Source organism: Pholis gunnellus, assembly GCF_910591455.1.
Source record: "Pholis gunnellus genome assembly, chromosome: 14".
Classification (NCBI taxonomy): Eukaryota; Metazoa; Chordata; class Actinopteri; order Perciformes; family Pholidae; genus Pholis; species Pholis gunnellus.
Genome location: NC_136541.1, coordinates 22,205,398 through 22,225,255, shown reverse-complemented (window position 1 = coordinate 22,225,255; position 19,858 = coordinate 22,205,398). Strand labels below are relative to the sequence as shown.

Genomic DNA, 19,858 nt, shown 5'->3' with positions numbered 1-19,858 from the left:
AAAAACGATAATATTTCAACCCCTTTTATTGCATGATTTTTCCTCTTACTTTGTGAAACTGTTACACAGTTAAAAGTAATTAACACACAGGTAAAAGGTTAAAAGTAATAAATGCTACAACACCATCATCCAGGATAACCGCAGCAGGCTCCCCTTTACTTTGAATTCAGAGGTTGCTTTTCCTTGAGGATTTGAAGTAACATTATTTGCTGTTGTTTTTTCTCCGTTGACAGTGATGTTGCAGTTGGTGTGAAGGCAAGTACATTTACTTTTTACTTTAGAACACACTTTCATTTACTAGGTCTACATGATTTTGTTCATAAATTGACTGGATGTCATTGGATTTTAGATTTTTAGTATAGGGGCGGGTGGATAGATTCAATACCTTTTTTTTTTGTATTAGTGTTGGCTGTGATGTAACGAGATGACATACTATAAAGATGTATGTTATCCTTTGTGTTCAATGACAGATGGTGTAATTTCATTGAGATAAATGTAAAGCCATTACAGTAATGTTGTATTATACATTTTGTTCAGTAAGGCAGACAGTGATTATACCGTACCAATGTTTGATGAATGTTTATTATTTTTGTTACTCTGCCTATTATAGTAATATTTTTGGAATTCGTCAGACGTTGGGATGTAAATAAAAGTTACATTTCTTTTCCTTTTTCTTGTTTTTCCAGAGAGGCTCAGATGAGCTCAACATGTACAGTAGCAGCCCCACCCCTTTGACCGGTAAGCACCAACATGGTCACAAATGGACTGGAATGGTGAAAAAGACCAAGAGCTGTGCTTTTTAGTAGAAACAACAATATACTGAATGAAGAACTTAGTTTTGAGGAAAAAACATTTTTAACACATTTTAATAAAATGGGTTTACAAATTACATTTAGAGGGCTTCAAACTATTATTTTCTGCATTTACCCATTTGTGTATGGGTAAATAATAATATTTAATATGATAAGGAAAAATGTCACATTTGTTCTGATTGGTCTAAAGTCTTGAAATCTGGTCCGATCATAATTTGGGCAAGTATCTAACAGTACAACTTAGATCACATGAAAAATCTAATAAATTATCAAATAGTCAAAAATATTAAGATTATTCTGTCGACAGATATAATTATCCACTTGAAGGCCATTTTCACAGCACACTGGTCATAGCAGTAAAAGCATGTGTTACTAACAACATTAATGATGGCTCTGTTCTACTCGAGTGTCCCAGTGAGCCATGATGGTGACAGTGAGCCAGCATGCACAATACCAGGGTTCTGGAAGTGAAGCAGCTAATTGGAGCTTAGTCATCATTCATTTTAGTATTTACGCTTGTGCTGTACTCTGACTTCAGCTTTATTCTACAGTCATGGTGCCATATGATTATTTGTGTTCATGTTCAGCGAACGGCAGTGACAGTAAGAAACAGCGACTGGACGAATCGCCTCCCTCTAGAGTTCTCCACATCAGGAAACTTCCCAATGAAGTGTCAGAGACTGAAGTCATTGCCTTGGGCCTGCCCTTCGGAAAGGTCACCAATATACTGATGCTGAAGGGGAAAAACCAGGTAAACTACAGCAAGACTCCATACCACCAGCCAATACGTTGACGTGAAGACGGAACAAGAACAGTCTTTTCCACACAGTGACACATTGTCCTGGAGGTTATTTGTCATCTATGAGAGCTCACTATTGCTGTGTTTTTGCAGGCGTTCCTGGAGTTGGGCACAGAAGAAGCAGCCATTACGATGGTGAACTACTACACAGCTGTCACACCACAGGTCTGAAATACATCAGTGTCCATTCCTGTTGCACGTTAATAATCATTTCTGTTCATGTTGTGAGTGCTACTAACTGAACTGTGTATTCCTCGGATCGTATTCTATTTAGGTCAGAAACACTCCCGTCTTCATCCAGTACTCCAACCATAAGGAGCTGAAAACAGACTCGGCTCTGAACCAGGTATACTAATCCACCAAGCACTGTCCTTCAACCACACCAGGGTTACACTCACGTAGGACTTGATGCCTTCCCATTCGTGATGCATCTTTTCTTTTCCACCCAGAGGGCCCAGGCGGTGTTGCAGGCAGTGTCAGCGGTTCAGGATGGAAGCTCTCCATCCTCTGACCCTGGAGTGTTGGACCTAGTTCCACCCCCCAGCCCTGTCCTGCGAATTATCATCGACAACATGTTTTATCCTGTGACACTGGACGTTCTACAACAGGTAAAACCCAAACACCATTCAGGATGATACACATACACAGTCCAATAGTCAAGTTTTAATTTCCCCTAATGTTTGGTCTGAAAAAAAGCAAACGGCATCGTTAAAGCAAAACAAGAGATAAGATATCTACTCTCACATGAAGCCTTTAAAAGCGCATACTGGTTGACTTGTGATAATGACTGTGTCTGCTCGGGCTTTTTTCTTTATTTTTATTCATCCGGTTCTATTGAGGTTTCTGTATGTCTGTCATAGTTTCAGATATCATCACATACTTATTGTGGTTGTATAAATGTAATCTATGGTGCTGTTAGATTGCTGCTCGACCGTTATTGACGGCTAAACGCCAACAAATATGGATTGAAGCAGAATATTTCATAAGATCATTTGTCTTGTGGACGATTACATGTTCTTTCATTAGATTTTGACTTTTTGACTTTAAAACGCTCTGAAGTTATTTTAAGTGTTTGGATCCAGTCAGAAACAATCCTACGTATCCACCACTGGAATCTAATTCTATCAATAGTATAATACTTATGATATTAGTGTAGCCTGATTTGACCTTCTTGGTACAGCCCTAGTGTCTGCATAGCAATGTGAATGTTGGAAATGAGATTTGTTATTTAAATCAAGCATGGTCATGTTTCCTAGTTATTCTCTATGAATGTTTTGATTCTTCCAGATCTTCAGTAAGTTCGGGACCGTAATGAAGATTATAACCTTCACCAAGAACAACCAGTTCCAGGCTCTTCTGCAGTTCAGCGACCCCGTCAATGCTCAGCAGGCTAAACTGGTAGGATCCCACGCATGTGAAAAGTCTGGCCATCACATCAGCAACCTTAATTCCTTTTTTATATTAAAATCCCTTGTTAAATGGCTAAACAACAGATTTAGATTTTTACGATGCAGTAACAGGTTTTGATGGACTCGTGGCCACTCTAAGTACATGTCCAGTGTTGGTGGTTCACTCATATGTAAAATGAATCACTTTTCAGGTTGAATCTCAGTGATTTAACAGAAGTCTTCATTCTGCCTGCTGGTGCCTAACATTCAAACCAGGCAGTTCACATCTAACCTTTCAGCCCTTTAACATGCTCTGCAGTACAGCTGGACCAATACATCAGCCTGGCTGATTCATAACTGTCAGATGTCCTTCTTAGTATGAATCTTTGTCATTATCCGATTATTGAATTATGATTCTTTCTCCCTCTTCCACTACCTCTACTCCAGTCTTTGGATGGACAGAACATCTATAATTCATGCTGTACTCTGCGGATAGACTTCAGTAAACTGGTCAACCTCAACGTCAAATACAACAACGACAAGAGTCGAGATTACACCAGACCCGACCTCCCTACCGGGGACGGAGAGTCGGTCAACAAGGATCATTCTTTATTGGGTAAATGCACCTCTGTCTCTGAGCAGAAATACTACAAAGACTTTTCTCCTCTAGTAGTTAGAGAGTATAAGCAGCACAGAAGCTTTGGTATATTAATTTGTAATGCATTTGTGGTACATTGTTTCATGCTCTTACTTACTCTATATATATATATATATATATATGTATATATATATATATATATATATACATATATATATACATTCCCAGCCAGCTGAGTGAAACATTCTGATTGCAGCTTTTCTGTGTTAGTCAGAAGTTAGATGTGTGCACAGACGTAGCGGTCTCCGACTTGTTTCCATTTAGTTTTCGCCCTCTAAAATGGTACTGATCGGTCGCTAGCTATTTTGTCGAGCATATTGTACAGATGCGGGTAATTGCGGCCGTAGTCTTTTAACCTGTCTGCAAAACTCTCTGGCATTGTGGTCGCTGCTGGCGGGCCTACTGACCCCTGAGCCTGTCCCATCACCGGCCCCTACCGTTCTTGTGCTCATTGCATATTGTGAATGCAGAGCGTTCATTTCTAAGGGACGTGGATGCAGGATATCCACGTCAGCCATCATCCACACACAAACACGTAGTTAAACGCACGTGTAGCTCTGGCTTTGTAACCACGTTTTAATGCCTTTGTTCGTTATTTGACATTGGTGATTTCCAAACAATGAGAGAAGAAGTCCTGGTCAGCTTTTTAAATCTTGGCACACCACAGTACTGTCAGCTGTATCCGGGACTTCACTGACGGTCGACACCGGAGCTCAGAGCGTTATTGCAGACAGACAGGTGTCTCGCTGCTTCCTGTTTCACCATTCTGTCTTCAACGCAGGCTGTGATGAGGTCATTTGGAGGCCAGACTCGGTTCCTGCGTTGCCCTGTGTACAATAACGCAGCTAAAAAAGTAGTGCAGTGATACGACTGACAGCGTGTTTCAAGTGGACTCAGCATCTTAACACAAAACATGACACAGCAGTGAATGAAGCATCCATCAGTATCCATGGGGACAGAAGCCTGCCTCTAAAGATGGATGGTGGTGTATGAGTCCTGTATTTCCCCTCTTAATAAATATCCCCCCTGTGACCACAATGGCCCTCTGCAGAGAAGGGTTCATGGAGAGGTTAAAAGCCGATCTCCTCCTCTCCCTTGCTGTGCTGAGCCTATTTTTATTTAGCAACATGAAAGTGAAAGCACATATGTTTGGGACGTATTTAGAATCTGTCTGGATTACTGTATGCTGCGTCGGTGGATAATGCTCTTGCTGGGTGGTGTATCAATGTAATTTACATATTCTGTCATATTTTCTGGGTTTAAACAATATTCTAAAGATGTTTGACTACAGAACCAGTATTTACTCCTTATGCTATAATACTGTTATATTTTTAACATTGACTGACTGGCTGGTTTGTCTTCTTGTGATAATTGTACTGTTTGGTTTGAGGTTAGATAAGTCTTGTCCTTGTCTTGCAGGTACCCCATCCGGAGCGCTAGCTTCCTACTCTAGTGGAGGAGGCTACTCATCTTCTCTCTCCCTGTCGCAGGGTGGAGGTACTGATCTTTTTCCATCACTCTGTCTGCTGTCCTCTCTCTTGTCCTGTCATGGTTGTCTGAATGTGCTTGGGCTGGAAAGTATGTTTTATCTCAATGGCTTCAGGTTGGTTGATGTTCAAGCTCAATAAGGTAAACGCCATGCTCAAACTACTTGTGGTGGAATAATGTCTTCTACATTACAATCAGTGTAGATCATGTTCATTACTGTAGTAGCTTTTGTAGTAATGTGTATTTTAATCCATACGATGCGTTTTAGTGTCGTAGCACTCTGGGGTAGTTGTTAGACAGCCGTTTGCATTCTATTTCTGTTGACCTAAATCTACTGAAGAAGGGAGTAATCCTGTTTTTCATTGTTGCACATTAACAAGTGTGTTTGTCTTTTCAGTGTTAAATGTTTGAGTGTACTTTTCTGCTGCTGTATTACATGTGACATGACTCTGACCTGTTCATGGTCTCTTCTTCCCTAACAGGAGCCATCAGTCCTCTGAGTGCTGCAGCAGCAGCGGCAGCAGCCGCCGGCCGCGTCGCTCTGTCTGGGTCCGGAGTGTCAGGAGTCCTGCTGGCATCCAACCTGAATGAAGAGGTACACTAGCCATACGCATAACTGTGAATGAGTATGTGTCTCTGCTCTGAGTCACTCATTGTATTTACTATTTAACAGACACCATTGGGTGATTTTCTGGAGTTGATAGTAGTGTGTATTCCTGTGTGTGGCTGTTTGTGTGCTAAGCTTCACAGCGTGATTTATCTTCCACCTAGATATGGGAAATGGACTTTCTAGTCCTCAGCACCACATGTCAACATTTACCCAGTCGCGCACACATTCATACATTAATGGCAAGTCTGCCTCGCAAGGTGTCTGCTCGTTAGGATCTAATCTAAATGCTCATGCACACTCACACACCGATGGTACAGCCTTCAGGAGCTTTGGCTTTTCAGTATCTTGTCCAAGGACGCATCAACGTACAGACTGGAGACCAGCTCCACTCTTTGAGCCACATATAGTCTGTGTTTTGTAATTATGATAGATTCATAGGGGGTCATATATAATACTGGGTCTGAGTATAATAGATAATCTTAAACCATAAGGGTGCTTTTAATCCACGTCCAACTCCACTTTTGCTAGTTGAATGGTGTGTAATCTGGGTGCAATGTAAGGTGCAATGGGCAAATGGGTTGTCTCTTCATAGATGTGTTTTGGGCGTAGCATGAACTGAAGCAATCGGAGTGTCCTCTCCCATTCCTGTGAAAAGCCAGGTGCACTTGCATGGCGTATTCAGCAAATTGGAGAAGCGAGCGTTTTTTTCTGCAAAGGAAACAGAACAAAGTGGAAGCGCCCAAGCTGACCATCTACCCTGCTCTGTCCTCTGTCCCATCAAAAACTCCACTGGACTGCTTATGAGCCAATGCACTGATAACATATTTTACTTGAGGAGGAGGAGGAGAGCTGCTGTGTGTTACAAACGGAGTGTATGCGTGTTGTAAAGTCACCCACGCGGTGACATTTTACTGCAAATGATTGATAGATGATACACCCTATTGGAACTTGGCAAGCACTACAAATTGCCCGTGTTATGAAGAACTTTCTCAGATGGATTCAGTAGACTGCCATCACTGTTAATTGTATCATGCTGAACTTCTTCTTTCATGATGTTACATAACAAAATATATCGTGTGAGAGTTTTGTTCTTCATGGACTGTCACAGAGGCTAACTGTAGGCTACATTATGTCTTTATATGAGACCTGTTCTGTTTCCAAAGCTGTGCGGTTTTCTCTGAACTGAACACGTACATACTTGTATTACCTTAGAGTTCAGTTTCTTCTCTAACTCTGAATGTGCACCTACTCTTTCATCTGTACCTCTCCTACAGTATCTGTTTGTGTGTGTTCCATCTCTCTGTCTTTGTCCCTCTCCCTGTTTGAGAGGGACTCCGTGGTGGAGTGGTGGTTTTCACTCTTCTGGTAAAGTCTCGGTGCAGCACGCTGTTCTCTCCGGTGACCAATCAGCACAGCTCCTGCACACACTGGGGGTGTGCTCAATGCATACCAGTGGCTCCATAGTGGTTGAGTGTGGTGTGGCCATTCTTCATGTTGTGAGTCCAGGGGATAGTTTTCCAGTCACTTTCTCAACTGTGTCATCAAATGGACAGATTAACATCCATGGTCGGATTTTAATGTGTTTCAGGCAGTACACTGTTTCCAGGTAGCTGAGACTAACCTTTCTTACTGTTTAGAGGTTTAATGAGGAACAACGGCCATTTAAAAACGAATATATATATATATACACACAGAAAACATGCAGTCACTATCTGAATCTGTTTTATAAAAACAATACACACTTATAAGACAGAGGAACAGCACACCAGCATCTCAGACTATCCTAGATAGCTAATGCTACTTCCTATTTAACTAGCTAGCTACCAAACAGAACATGGCTGCCTGCTGCTAACCCTGATGATGGTTACAACATGTGCTGAAATCCTGTCATGGATTCTCTGTTCCAGTGACAAAGAAATGACACAGTTTCCTTGTCTCAAACGTGTTAATATAAAACATCTGCCAGTGATGATGGATTCTATGACATCATGTGCTGTATTTTAATATGTGGCGTGGAAATGATCTTAGAATTGCTCCAAACTTCAAGGTGAAGAATCTTGGACGTCCAGATATGATTTTGAGGCAGTGTGACATGTCACAAACTGAAACCTTTATCCGTCGTGGACTCTGGTAACTTAGTATAGCGAGCGTCAAATTCAAAGTAGGGCTGCACAATTAATCGAATTTTAATCGTGATCACGATTTTGGCTGCCACAATTAAACGAGCATGATCGTCAGCGATATTGACGTTTAAAATGCGTGCTCTGCTACATATCAAATCAAGCGCTTCCTCAACTAACAGTCAGCCGACCACCAGGGGGAGAACGAGATGGGAGGTGTCATGCGCGCACCCTGCAGCAGCAGCCTCAAAACAAGTTCTGTCTGCAGTCGACTCCGGTATTAGTATTTGAGTAGAGACAGGAGCTCATCTCTCAAGCCAAAAAATGTCGACAGGCTGGTGTTTCTAAATTTTATTTATATTTTGCTTCAGGTGAATAAGAACCGTATAAGTTTTATTTTGATGCAAAGACGTGTACATTAGCTGGAATGTAGCACAACATGGAAGTGAAAGCAGTGCTCTGTTGTTTAATTTTGGGTAAAAAGTGTTGATAGTATTTTATTTATATTTTCCTTCTATGAGATGCACTGTGATAAGGACCAGTCTGATGCAAAGATGTGTACGTTAGCCAGAATGTAGCACAACAATGGAAGTGGAAGCAGTGTTCTTGTTCATTTAAACATGAAAGTGCAATAAAAAGATGTTGTCCCTAAAATGTATGAATAATCGTGATCTCAATATTGACGATACAGGTCTCCTGTGGGATGCTGGTCATCCTGCTGAACCAAAATAAATATGTCAACCGGACCCTTGTTCCATTATTAGTAGTGAGATTAGTTGAGGATTTTCTACCTTGAAAACAATGAAGATATCTCCTTTTTTTAAAATTGAAGTTGCGTTGTTTGTATATACAGTTCCTCTACACGTGTCTCTGTCGGTCATAGTCAGCCGTCCTTCTGGTACCGGTAACTTCATGGGATCCGGTTGGCCATCTGCTTCATGGCTCTGCCCCCTTTTGGTTTGATATCTCCTGCCAATCCCTTTCATTCTCTTTATTTCATGCTTTATTCATTATTTATTATTTTTTACCTTCGTCCCATCTGTTCTTCTCCTCACTGATAAACGCATCCAGCAGGGAATGTGCGTGCGATAACAGAACTGGAAGGTGTGTGTGTGTGAATCATTCCGACTCCGTTGATGTTCCACTGATGCTCTGTTTACTGACCTCTGCTTTGGTTTTTGTCCTCCTCTCCTCCTTTCTCCCTTCCCCGCCTCCTATCTTCCCCTCCTCTGCTCCTCCCTTAACACGTTTATTTTCTCTCCATTCGGCCAAACGCCCTTTAATGTTATACACTCCCCTTAAACCCCTCCCCCTCCCCCATCATGTACGTTTACCCAATTTTGGTTCCACCTCCTTTCCTCTGTTCACTTGTCTTACTCTGGTCTACCCGATTTTGGGTTTTCCGTTTTGACCCTCTCCCCAAACCTCTCCCCATGCCCTCCATCTTTGCTCCACCCCTCATCACCATGGAAACCACCACCTCCCCCCTCGTCCAACGCTGGGCGGTCTGATCTCTACCTTCGTCTCTCCTCTTCCTCCTCCTCTGCTCCTCCTCTTCCTGTCCTCTGCTCTGCGGTCTCTCTCTCTAAAGATGGTCACGCCTCAAAGTCTCTTTACCCTCTTCGGTATGTTCAACCTCTACTATTCTATCTGTATATCTCTCTCTGTTAATCCAATTTTGTTCACTTTCCTCAGTGATGTCGTGGACACGCTATTCCTCCTTATCCGTGCATCTACAAGCCTCCCTCTTATATTGTACGCAACTGTCTCTACTTTGAATGAGAAGTGAGTCTGGGATTGTCTGTTTGGTCATCTTATCTCTAAACTGATGAGAACAAAGACACCAAAATCATTCATGTGATGTCATGCTCATACGAAAATGTGACGTGAAACCTCCAAATCTAATAAACACTGAGGTTTGTGACTACCAAGCCAGCACCTCCTGCAGCTGCTCCACAATACGAACTGCAAATATAACGACACTGAAAACATGTTGAATGTGAAACAATAATTAGCACAGCATGATACGTCATTAGAGTAGGGAAGGAGTAGGGTGGTACTCCGTCAAGCTGTCAGAGCTACCATGGAGCCCACACTGTCACTAACTGCACTCCCTGAATACATATCTGTGGCTGCAGACAGAAGGGTCTACAACATGTGTTTTTAAGGATATTTCCAGGATGTCAAACTGAATTGGCAGTGAAAACTAGAAGCTAAAGATGGAAGCTAAAGCTACAGATCAGTGTAAAAATCACCTGGTGATCCAGACAGAACAAAGAAATGAAGGAACAACTCTGTTCCTCTTTATTCACTGTTACAACCATTAAAAAGCTAAAGCAGCATGTGTATACATTCAGTAGCTAGCGTAGCATAGAAGTGCTAATGCTAGTTAATGATGTGCTAACGTACTCTGCTAATGTTAGCTTCACAGGTTTTTACTTAGAAACGTAACGTTTTAGAGACATGTATCTCCTTCCACCCTCTCAGTGTAACGAGTATCACTATCACACGTTTAACCACGACGAGCTCCAAATCTATAAAGCAGCCTGAAGATGAAGAAACTCCTTTGATGAGTCAATGGAGCTATTACTGAGCTGGATAGTTGTCAGACCCTGAGAAAAGCTGGCCGTAGCTACGCCACCATTGGCCAGTCTGCGTTTGAGGGCGGGACTTGGCGATGGGTCAATTGGCAAACACCCAAATTGCTAATCTACGATGCAAAAAAAAACTCTTGTTTCTCATTTCGCTCATATTTTGTAATTGCAAAAAGCAAGATAGAAAATATTTAATCCTGGCGTTTAATTCCATAAGTGCTGTAACTAAAACTCAGCTTGGCCTAAAATGCTAGAAGAAAATGCCGCTCTCTAATAACACTCTTCTCTGGGAGTGGACTGTTTATGGGAGTGGACTGTTTATTCTGGAGTCTCTATGGATTATTGCAGTGTTTATGTTCTCACCACTTTATTGCTTAAGTTGGTCATGACTGTCCAGTGTTCTCACTAAGACTCTCTTTGCCTTTTTCTCCAGATTTTGTACCAATCAAGTGCAGTCTAAGTTCACCTTCTCATTGGTCACATTAGACCGTCTACCAGCCAGCAGTATTACAATATTTATTCCTTACACTTGGACCAGTTTTAGCTCAGCTCCACAGATCTTTTAAAATGTCTAAATTGATCTGCATAAAAGGCCTAAAAAGAACTTAATTTTTGTTCAGGTCTTCTTTCTGCATTTACTGCACATGTTTCACTGTACAACATATCCTTTCTTAGGTTAGTGCATGTGTTTTAAAAGTTGTTTTTCTCACACTGTCCATTCATGGTAGTACATTTATAATCACCAGTTTTCAAGCTGGATTTGTGAATCCCCACTTTCAGGTGTATGTCAATGGTCAAGCTCAGCTGATGTGTCTCGCTGGTTGACAGATTAAACCACTCGGTATACAGAAGGGTTTGATTGAGTTTCTAGTGGAAGTGAAATGGGAAGATTCCATCGTTTCTTTTCGTTTGTCTTTCTTGCACTAACTTTATTCCTTCCATCCTTCACACCTCTCCTTTTTTATCTTGGTCGGCTCCATCTCTCCTGCTCTGTCTGTTCTGTCCTCATCTTCTGCTCCACCCTGCTCTCTCTCGCTCTCTCTCTCTCTCTCTCCCTCTCTTGGTCTGCCTCTCTCGCTCTCTCTCTCTCTCTCTCTCCCTCTCTTGGTCTGCCTCTCTCGCTCTCTCTCTACCTTCAGGAGTCTATGGTGACGTCCAGAGGGTGAAGATCCTCTACAACAAAAAGGACAGTGCCCTGATACAGTTGTCCGATGGCAACCAGGCTCAGCTGGGTGAGTTTATACAGTAGCGTTATCGGTCACTAGTATTGGCCTGCAAAATAGGATTATTTATATATTTATATTGGTGCTGGGCAACGATTACAATTTGTAATCACGATTTAATCGCATGATTTTTTTTTAACCAGGTTATTGTAAGTTTATTTATTTTTTTCCCCCCTAAAAGATTTCAGTTTGCTTTTCAATTGAGAGGCCGTGCACTCTAATCAACATTTCAGTTTCCACCTCACTGTAAATGAGTTTGCTTTAGAGACACGTTTTGTGTGTAGTCACTGTGCAGCTCATTACAACTCAGTGCCCTAATCTCAATTAGCACCGTAGACTATCTTAAAGGGATAGTTTGGGTTGTATGAGGTTCTTCTCCATAGTCAGTGTTTTACTACAGTTAGTAGAAACAGACAGGAGAACCAGCACAGGAGCAAAGTAATGTACTCCTGTGGACGTATTTTAGACACATAAAAAAATGTCTATCAGTTTAAGTGTACCCTTTATTTAGAATATTTTTACAACTCTATCTTGCGTCAGTCAGCCTTTCTGACGGGGAACTAAAGCAGCTCTCTAACCTTCGAAGAACACAGGAGTTGTTGGTCTACCACTACCTCCATCAGTTTCCCTTTAAAACAAAGTAATACTCTAACTATAGTACATCATCCTATCCCACTCCAAAGAAATGTCAACTATCCCTTTAATTTCAAGGTTTGCTTGTTGAAAACCACTAGCATCGGTCACTTCCTCAATCCATTTCTTACCACAAAGCAATTTCATGCATGTGATTGATGTATCAGAAAACGTCTTTTACACTCATTCCATGTTTCTATCTTTGCTCACTCGCAGCAATGAGCCACTTGAATGGTCAAAAGGTGTTTGGTAAAGTGATGAGAGTGACTCTGTCTAAACATCAGACTGTGGCTCTGCCCAGAGAAGGATTGGATGACCAACTGCTCACTAAAGGTAAGAGTTTTTCAACACCTAGCAACCCGAGATGTAAGACTGGAGTTTGAGTTAAGAGACAAAATGCTCATCAGACGAGGGCAACCAGGCGCACCTGTACAGTATATAAATAAATATATGTGTGTGTATACTTATGTTTTCTTTTTTTTGTTGAACAGATTTTTCTGGCTCGCCACTCCATCGCTTTAAGAAGCCGGGATCCAAAAACTTCCAGAACATCTTTCCTCCCTCTGCAACTCTTCACCTCTCCAACGTCCGGTAGTACATCCACTACACGCACATCAAATCAGTCCGATCACTTTGGCTTCATGCTACTCTGCTTCAAGACCTTTAACAGCTTGTTTTTGGATGTCCAGGGATGCAGTTGGAGAGGATGATCTACGTCTTCTGTTCTCCAACAGTGGAGGAACCGTCAAGGCCTTCAAGTTCTTCCAGTAAGAAGCACTTCACTGTGACGTTCTTTTGGACACACCAGGCAGTGCACTCTTTGTTTGTCACACAGTTTGTCTCTTTGCTCACCAGGGACCGTAAGATGGCCCTGATCCAGATGACGTCAGCGGAGGAGGCCATCCAGACTCTGATGGAACTTCACAACTACGACATGGGAGGGAATCACCACCTGAAAGTTTCCTTTTCAAAGTCTACCATCTGAGCCCCACAGCTGACTCCTAAACCTTAAGATCTATGACGAGCGAGGAAGTCACTACCATTTGTCGTCTCTTAAACCTCCTCTGCGCTTTTCCCGACCCTTTAATTTGACAGTACAATATTGTATCAGTGAAATGTGCTTTGATGTCCAAAAGCTTCAAACGCAACGTAACACATTAGAAATGTTCAAGTATTTCAGGTAAAATATTGAGAGAAATCCAAAATCCACAGAGCAAATATTGTTGACCAGTAGAAGCAGCACATACATCAGACTGTGACCATCTTAAAGAGCAACTAAAGTGTGTTGTTTATCTCCCGTGGCTCAGCTTGTCACCTGGCTGCAGTGATGTAGAAGTACAGCGTGACATCACTGCTGGGTGGGCGTGGCTACAGGAGCACACTGTTGACCAAAGCCTGCTGTCACTCTTTAAAGCGGCGGAGAGTTTTGAATTTAATCTTTTATCATTTGAAATACCAGTTTTTTTTATTGCATTGCCCTATCCACCTGTCGATATAGTCGTAGTCACTTTTTCTTTGAATTTCCAGTTGAGGCTTTGCTTCCTGTGATCTGTTTTTCTCTGTACATCGTGTCGCTACTTGAACCACCTACCAATTCTTTAGTGTTCCCAATCAAACGTCGTTTTGATCCCAAACTCCCATCCGATGTCCGTGCTCACCGTTCTTTGTGGTAGTAACTCCATCATGACGGACTCATCACCTCCATGTCGTCCAACGTGTGCCGACTCGCTATTTTTCTGGTAGGCGGCCATCATCGGTGTGCTGGTTCTGACACGCATTCTCAGTGCTGGTTCACTCCAAATGTTCATTTGTGCACTTTTTTAAATTTTTTTTTTTAAAGCATTTTCCCAAGCGACAAGCATGAGGGAGTATATGGGGTTGTTACTAAAGGTTCAAGTTAAATGTAAATATGAGCAGTTTTACATTACCAGCACCCACTTTTATACTTTGTAGGCATGTTGGCGCCCCTTCACTAGAACAGCTTGCAGATTTGACCATTTTGCTGCACTCTAAAATGTAGTTTAAATACCAGATGGAACTACGTTTTGAGGACCTCAGTATCCAGAAATCCTTTAAAGGGAACTACTTGTCGTGCAGTTTCTAAATTTCAGAGTCAGTTTTTTCTTAACTGGCACGCTTTCAGCTTTCGTGTATACACGATCGGGTTCAAAGCAGCATCGTACCACTTCTAGGAGGATGTTTCCTTTCTACTAGTATTGACATCAACACATTGCTGACATGCACTAATAGTGAGGATCCAAAGCTTTCATCAAAGAATAGAGGTTCCTGTAAAGTTTAAATCCCAGTCTTTTATAGACCATGATGTTAGTAGGTGCACACACACATACATGAAACATACACAGAATGCATGCTAATGCTGTCTGTTTGGACACGGTTTCATGTGATTCTGGTCTTGGTCTCTGATTTTGGGAGGAGGCCTGTTGGGACCAAAGTACATGTGCCTTTAGTCTGTGGTCTGATTTGATCTGTTGTCTTAAAACGTATTATTTTACCGGTGAAGTCTGTTGATCTTGTGTTGTAGAAAGTGATTCTTTAATTCTTCTTCGATAGAAGTGGACCTCTGTTTGTCTAACATGAGCGGATTCATCAAGCAGAGATGCACAGAAAGCAACAGAGGTCTTCTTCAAAGAATTTTTTTATTTTATCGTCTCTGGTTCTTTACTTACAGTTTTTCTTTTTTTTTGCAGCAAAATTTCAGATCAGCCCAAATTAAACGTCTTTTCTACCAACGAGCCCAGACGTATTTGTGTGTGTGTGTGTGTGTCCGTGTCCGGTCTCGGTTCAGGCCTCTGCTCTCATCTGTATCTTAATCTGTCAATAAAACTTCTCTCACTCTGTTCAGTTCTGTCTCTCTGCTCTCACTTCTTCCTCTCAACTTCTCCCTCTTGTAGCTGTTCTGTCTACGTTTCTGCTGAGACATGAAAGCAGGCCGCTGGTTCCCACCACGAGGGCACGATCACAGATTTGTTTCTCCACTGATGCGCTGATCTGGTCTGTGCAGTCAGGTTTCTCCTGTTCAAAGAGCTTTAAGTGTTTCAAATCTCTGATTTCTGAACCTTCACACAGTTGTAGGTTCAGTCTTTGTGGTCCGGTTGGAACAGATGAGAAGAATCTGTGCTCAATAAAAAAGCAACTTAACTGTGTGAATCAAACACCTGAAAATTGTGTATGAAACCTTAAAGATAGTCAGATTTTCTTTACAATGAGCATTATTTATTTATAGTAAATTAATTTTTATATCACTTAGAGACAAACTGAGAGGGCTCATTGATTTTTTTTTTACACTTCAGTATCTCCTTTACTGAACTTTTTAAAAGCACACTTTGTTATTTAACAGAAAAGCTTTGTCTTTTTCAGTTAGACTTTGTGAATATTCATAGGTGCCTGTGTTTTTATGTGTTTTAGGTCCAACTTCGGCACATATGGACCATAAAACCAAAACACTTTAAAACTACAGCGTAACCAGCAGTGAGACATCATGTGTTCTCTCTGCTGTGTGATTCTGTGATGCTGTGTCACTGGTACCAAAGAAACCGGCTCTCCTGATTATGGGAGATCAATGCCTTTTTGTTTTTCAAATGTTGCAATATGGAATAAAATTACAGATCTGTTGGAGATTAAAATTTTTGTTGTGGTGTCATCATTAAACTTAATGTTAAAGAAGCCCAGACTTGTTCTGTAGGCCACTGAGGTGTCGTTCCCTCTGGAATGACCTGGTTGACGCGCTAGCGTGGGGCGTCTAGATTACCTTTGAGGTACATATTCACCGACCAGTTTGTTTAATGAAAGCTTGTTTATTTTCCTTTGTTTCCACCGACATAAACACACCAGTTCGGGAAACTGTAACGCATAAAGCGGTCAAAAACCGTTTGCCCTTCCGGGGTCAAACACCTGCCAACACCAGTGATTTACACAGCTTATATAGACAGGCACAGGATGATAGTATAGCGCCACCCAACGTATACACGGAAAACAACACCACCACATTTGGCTCCTACACTTAATGTTAACCATAATGTTGCTGTGGCACACTGATTAACAAGAAAACTCAAAGGGTAACTTTATATCAAAGTTAGAGTGAACCCCCAAAACATCTGCACATTCTGTCTGTGTCCAAATGTAATGTTTGGAAATGAATCACCTGCCAGTACCATGTACTGATATAATTCCTTTGAAGCAGGTCTCCTGTAAATATCCAGGATGATTCCGTTTCCAGTATGCTGGTTTAAATCAGAAGTCATGCTGCTGACATGCTGGACTCTGGCTCCGAATCCTCCATCACATCCCAAGGTTACCTCATCAACCAGAGCTGTGTAGTGCTGCTTTATTCTAAAGGAGAAATAGTGGGAGCCTTAAGGGAAACCTTCACTCTCATCTGTCTGTTCTTTTATTTCTTCATCAAATAGTCACTAATGAAGGTCTTATTTTGGCACAGCGAGTTCTTAAACAGGGAAGACAGAGCACAAAAGAGTAAATATAGACTAATGTACTCATTTTGGTTAATTACCAGTCTTTGGTTTAATCAGGCGTGATTTGGTCAGGCTGGAGCCTCAGCAGCTGCACAGATTGCTTTATAATCCTTCTTTATAAAGTGTGAAGGCCGTGATCAGCAGGACTAATAACACACACTAAATAGAGTTCCATCAGGCGCCCCTGTCAGATTTAAGGTGAAAACAAATCCTTTTCCGTTCTACAGGTGACATGAAAATGTAACCTCGTTCTGTTTTTCATCCAAGGGACTCGGGCGACTTTGATTTTATTATTTTAACCTGAATCAGTTTAACATCCCGTATATATCCTTCAAATCGAAAATGATTTAATATGTTTAAAGAGTGCAGTTAGTGACAGTGTGGGCTCCATGGTAGCTCTGACAGCTTGATGCAGCCGCAGCGGGGTTTAGTAAGGGGTCAGTTGATAAAATTAGAAACGTCTGCATCCCATTTGGTTGAGCTAGTTCTAGGGTATTGCTATTCATATTTTAATTATTTTTTTCACTTCGACCACCATAGTTCTGCTACTCGCTTGGCACACAAAGTGTCAGTTGGTTTCAATCTGCAACATCACCTCTAGATGCCACCACATCTTACACACTGCATCTTTAAAACACAACTAAAGTCATCAGCTGGAAAAAGTATATATCTTACACATCATCATATAATGATCAATAAAACATCAAATTGACTTGTTAGATGTAGACTAAAATACTAATCCAAGTACATTCTTGTGATGAGCAAGCTATGTAATTTAGCACTGCTATGGCAGAGGAGACAAAACCTCTACTAAAACGTGCCGTTTTCCATCTGAGTGTTGGTATCTGTGACCAGATGGGAGTAGAGTGGAAACTGGGTTGAGGGGTTGCCCAGGGTCATGTGCTTTGGTGATTGCCATGCGAGCGACGGCTCTGTTATTGAGATCAGAGCGGTTGGGGGATTGGTGGAACAATGATTTTAGAAGCAGTGTGTAACACATTCTTGTTGGAGACGGACAGCATGGTGAGAAAACGCGGAGCAGTAAAGTGTGCTTTTGTAAAGCAGTAACAGAAGGCAGGGGTGGGGGTGGGGCAACAGAGAGTCTTTGCTGGCAGCGTTTGTGGATGTCAGTGGTGTGTGAGTCCAAACAGAGTTTATGGTACAGTGTGATTCAACCTACTCGACTCTCCCATCGGTGATGTGTTGGAGATGCCGATAACGTCTTTTATTTTATGAGCATTCAGCTGTAGATAGTATCTGTTACATCATTGAATGAAATGACGGTATATAAACACCTTGTAGCGATCCATTTATTTTCATCGACTTATGCAGGACCCAGTCGAGAAGGCAGCATGCTCAGCAGGGTGCCCAAGCTACGTTTTCCAGGTCAAATAATCTCTCTAGTGTGTTCTAGGTTTAACCTGGGGCCGGAAAAGCTCTAACGGGAGGATTATAACAATCAGTAGCACCTATCACACCTTCCCCACACCGCACTGTGACACTTTGACACTTTGACACTTTCTGAAGCTGTCGACATCTAAGAAGTAGAACAGCAGAGCCGTGGAGGATCGTTGTATGTGCTTACATCAGCTTCTGTGAGGACTGCTGTGCAGAAAGGAGTTTTAAAAATCACGACAAACCCTGGTTCACAGCTCAGCTCAGACAGATATGGTTGGAAAGTGAAGAAGCCTGACGGAGTTGGGACAAGGTTAGGTTAGGTTTAAAGAGTCAAAGTACAGGTTTAGCAAGGCAGTGAGAGGCAAAATTAGTATCTGAGAAACTCCAACAGTAGCTCTCAGCAAACAACTCTGCGTCTGTCTGGATGATCACCAACTGCAAACCTAGAGCCCCCATTACATTACAGTCATTTAGCAGCCGCTTTTATCCAAAGTGACTTACAATAAGTGTATTCAACATAGGTATTCAAGAGAACTACTAGTCACCAGAAGTCATAAGTGCATCTCCTTTTTTAAACAAGCATCTAAGAGCATAAACCCGAGCAAATGTACAGTGCAGAAAGAAACAAATACAATAAGTGCAACAAACTAATACAATAAGTGCTAAGTGGAAGGCTCAGGGTAGTACTTCTTGAAGAGGTGAGTTTTCAGCCTGCGCCAAAAGATGGGCAGCGACTGCTGTCCTGTTATCAGTGGGGACGTTCATTCCACCATTGTGGGGCCAGGACAGAAAACAGCCGTGACCGGGTCGATCGGTCACAGGGACCTCTGAGTGACGGGGCAACCAATCACCCCGAGGTTGAGAGCTGTTCCTTTCACTGCCCTGTAGGCTAGCACCAGAGTCTTAAACTGGATGCGAGCTCTTGCAGGGAGCCAGTGTAGAGAACGGAGAAGGGAAGTTGTGTGGGAGAACTTGGGGCGATTGAACACCAGGCGAGCTGCAGCTTTCTGGACAAGCTCCAGCGGTCTGATGGCCGACGCCGGGGCTCCGGCAAGTAGTGAGTTGCAGTAGTCCAGGCGGGAGATGACAAGAGCCTGGACCCTCCATTACCGACTTTCACCTGGCCAACCACCTGAACGACAATGGGATAGTGCTGAGTCAATCCCCTGTTATTCCATCCCCTCAAGTCCTCCACCATCATCCCCGTTCCCAAAAAACACAAGGATCACAGGACTTAATGACTGCCGACTCGCCTCCTGACCTCTGTGGTTATGAAGTCTTTTGAGCACCTTGTACTGTCCCACCTTGGAACCCTAACCCACTCCTGGACCCCTATGCGGTTCACCTACAGAGCCAACAGGTCTGTAGACTATGCAGCCAACATGGTTGTCTGCTTCATCCTCCTGCAGCTGGACTCGTCAGGAACTTCAACACCATCATTCCGTCTCTGCTGCAGCACAAGATCTCAGCTGGGCAAACATGCCTCGCGGACGACACAACCCTCATTAGACTCATCTCTTGTTGGGATGAGTTCGACTACAGGTGGGAGATTGACTATAGTGACCTGGTGTGGACAAAACAACCAAGAGCTAAATGCACTGAAGACAGTGGAGATGGTTGTAGATTGTAGATTTTAGTCCTTCCG

General features: G+C 42.3%; 1 protein-coding gene across 1 annotated transcript; it reads left to right on the top strand.

Moving 5' to 3' along the window:
- Positions 1-690: 690 nt before the first annotated feature.
- LOC306706349 (polypyrimidine tract-binding protein 2-like) lies at positions 691-15,928 on the top strand. The gene is made up of 15 exons (XM_079173384.1): positions 691-738; positions 1,400-1,563; positions 1,705-1,776; positions 1,886-1,957; positions 2,061-2,219; positions 2,899-3,009; positions 3,447-3,615; positions 5,077-5,154; positions 5,628-5,740; positions 9,467-9,500; positions 11,609-11,701; positions 12,542-12,658; positions 12,817-12,916; positions 13,015-13,092; positions 13,181-15,928. Exons 1-15 carry the CDS (start codon positions 708-710, stop codon positions 13,308-13,310), a joined length of 1,521 nt encoding a protein of 506 aa, XP_079029510.1. The 5' UTR covers positions 691-707; the 3' UTR covers positions 13,311-15,928.
- The last annotated feature ends 3,930 nt before the right edge of the window (positions 15,929-19,858 follow it).

What these genes read in the sequence shown, in the direction of transcription:
- LOC306706349 (XM_079173384.1), top strand. Translation starts at nt 708, where the DNA reads ATGTACAGTAGCAGCCCCACCCCTTTGACCG. An exon ending in CAGACTCGGCTCTGAACCAG is followed by an intron (nt 1,958 to 2,060) that starts GTATACTAATCC and finishes TTTTCCACCCAG; the next exon opens with AGGGCCCAGGCGGTGTTGCA. An exon ending in CTTCACCTCTCCAACGTCCG is followed by an intron (nt 12,917 to 13,014) that starts GTAGTACATCCA and finishes TTGGATGTCCAG; the next exon opens with GGATGCAGTTGGAGAGGATG.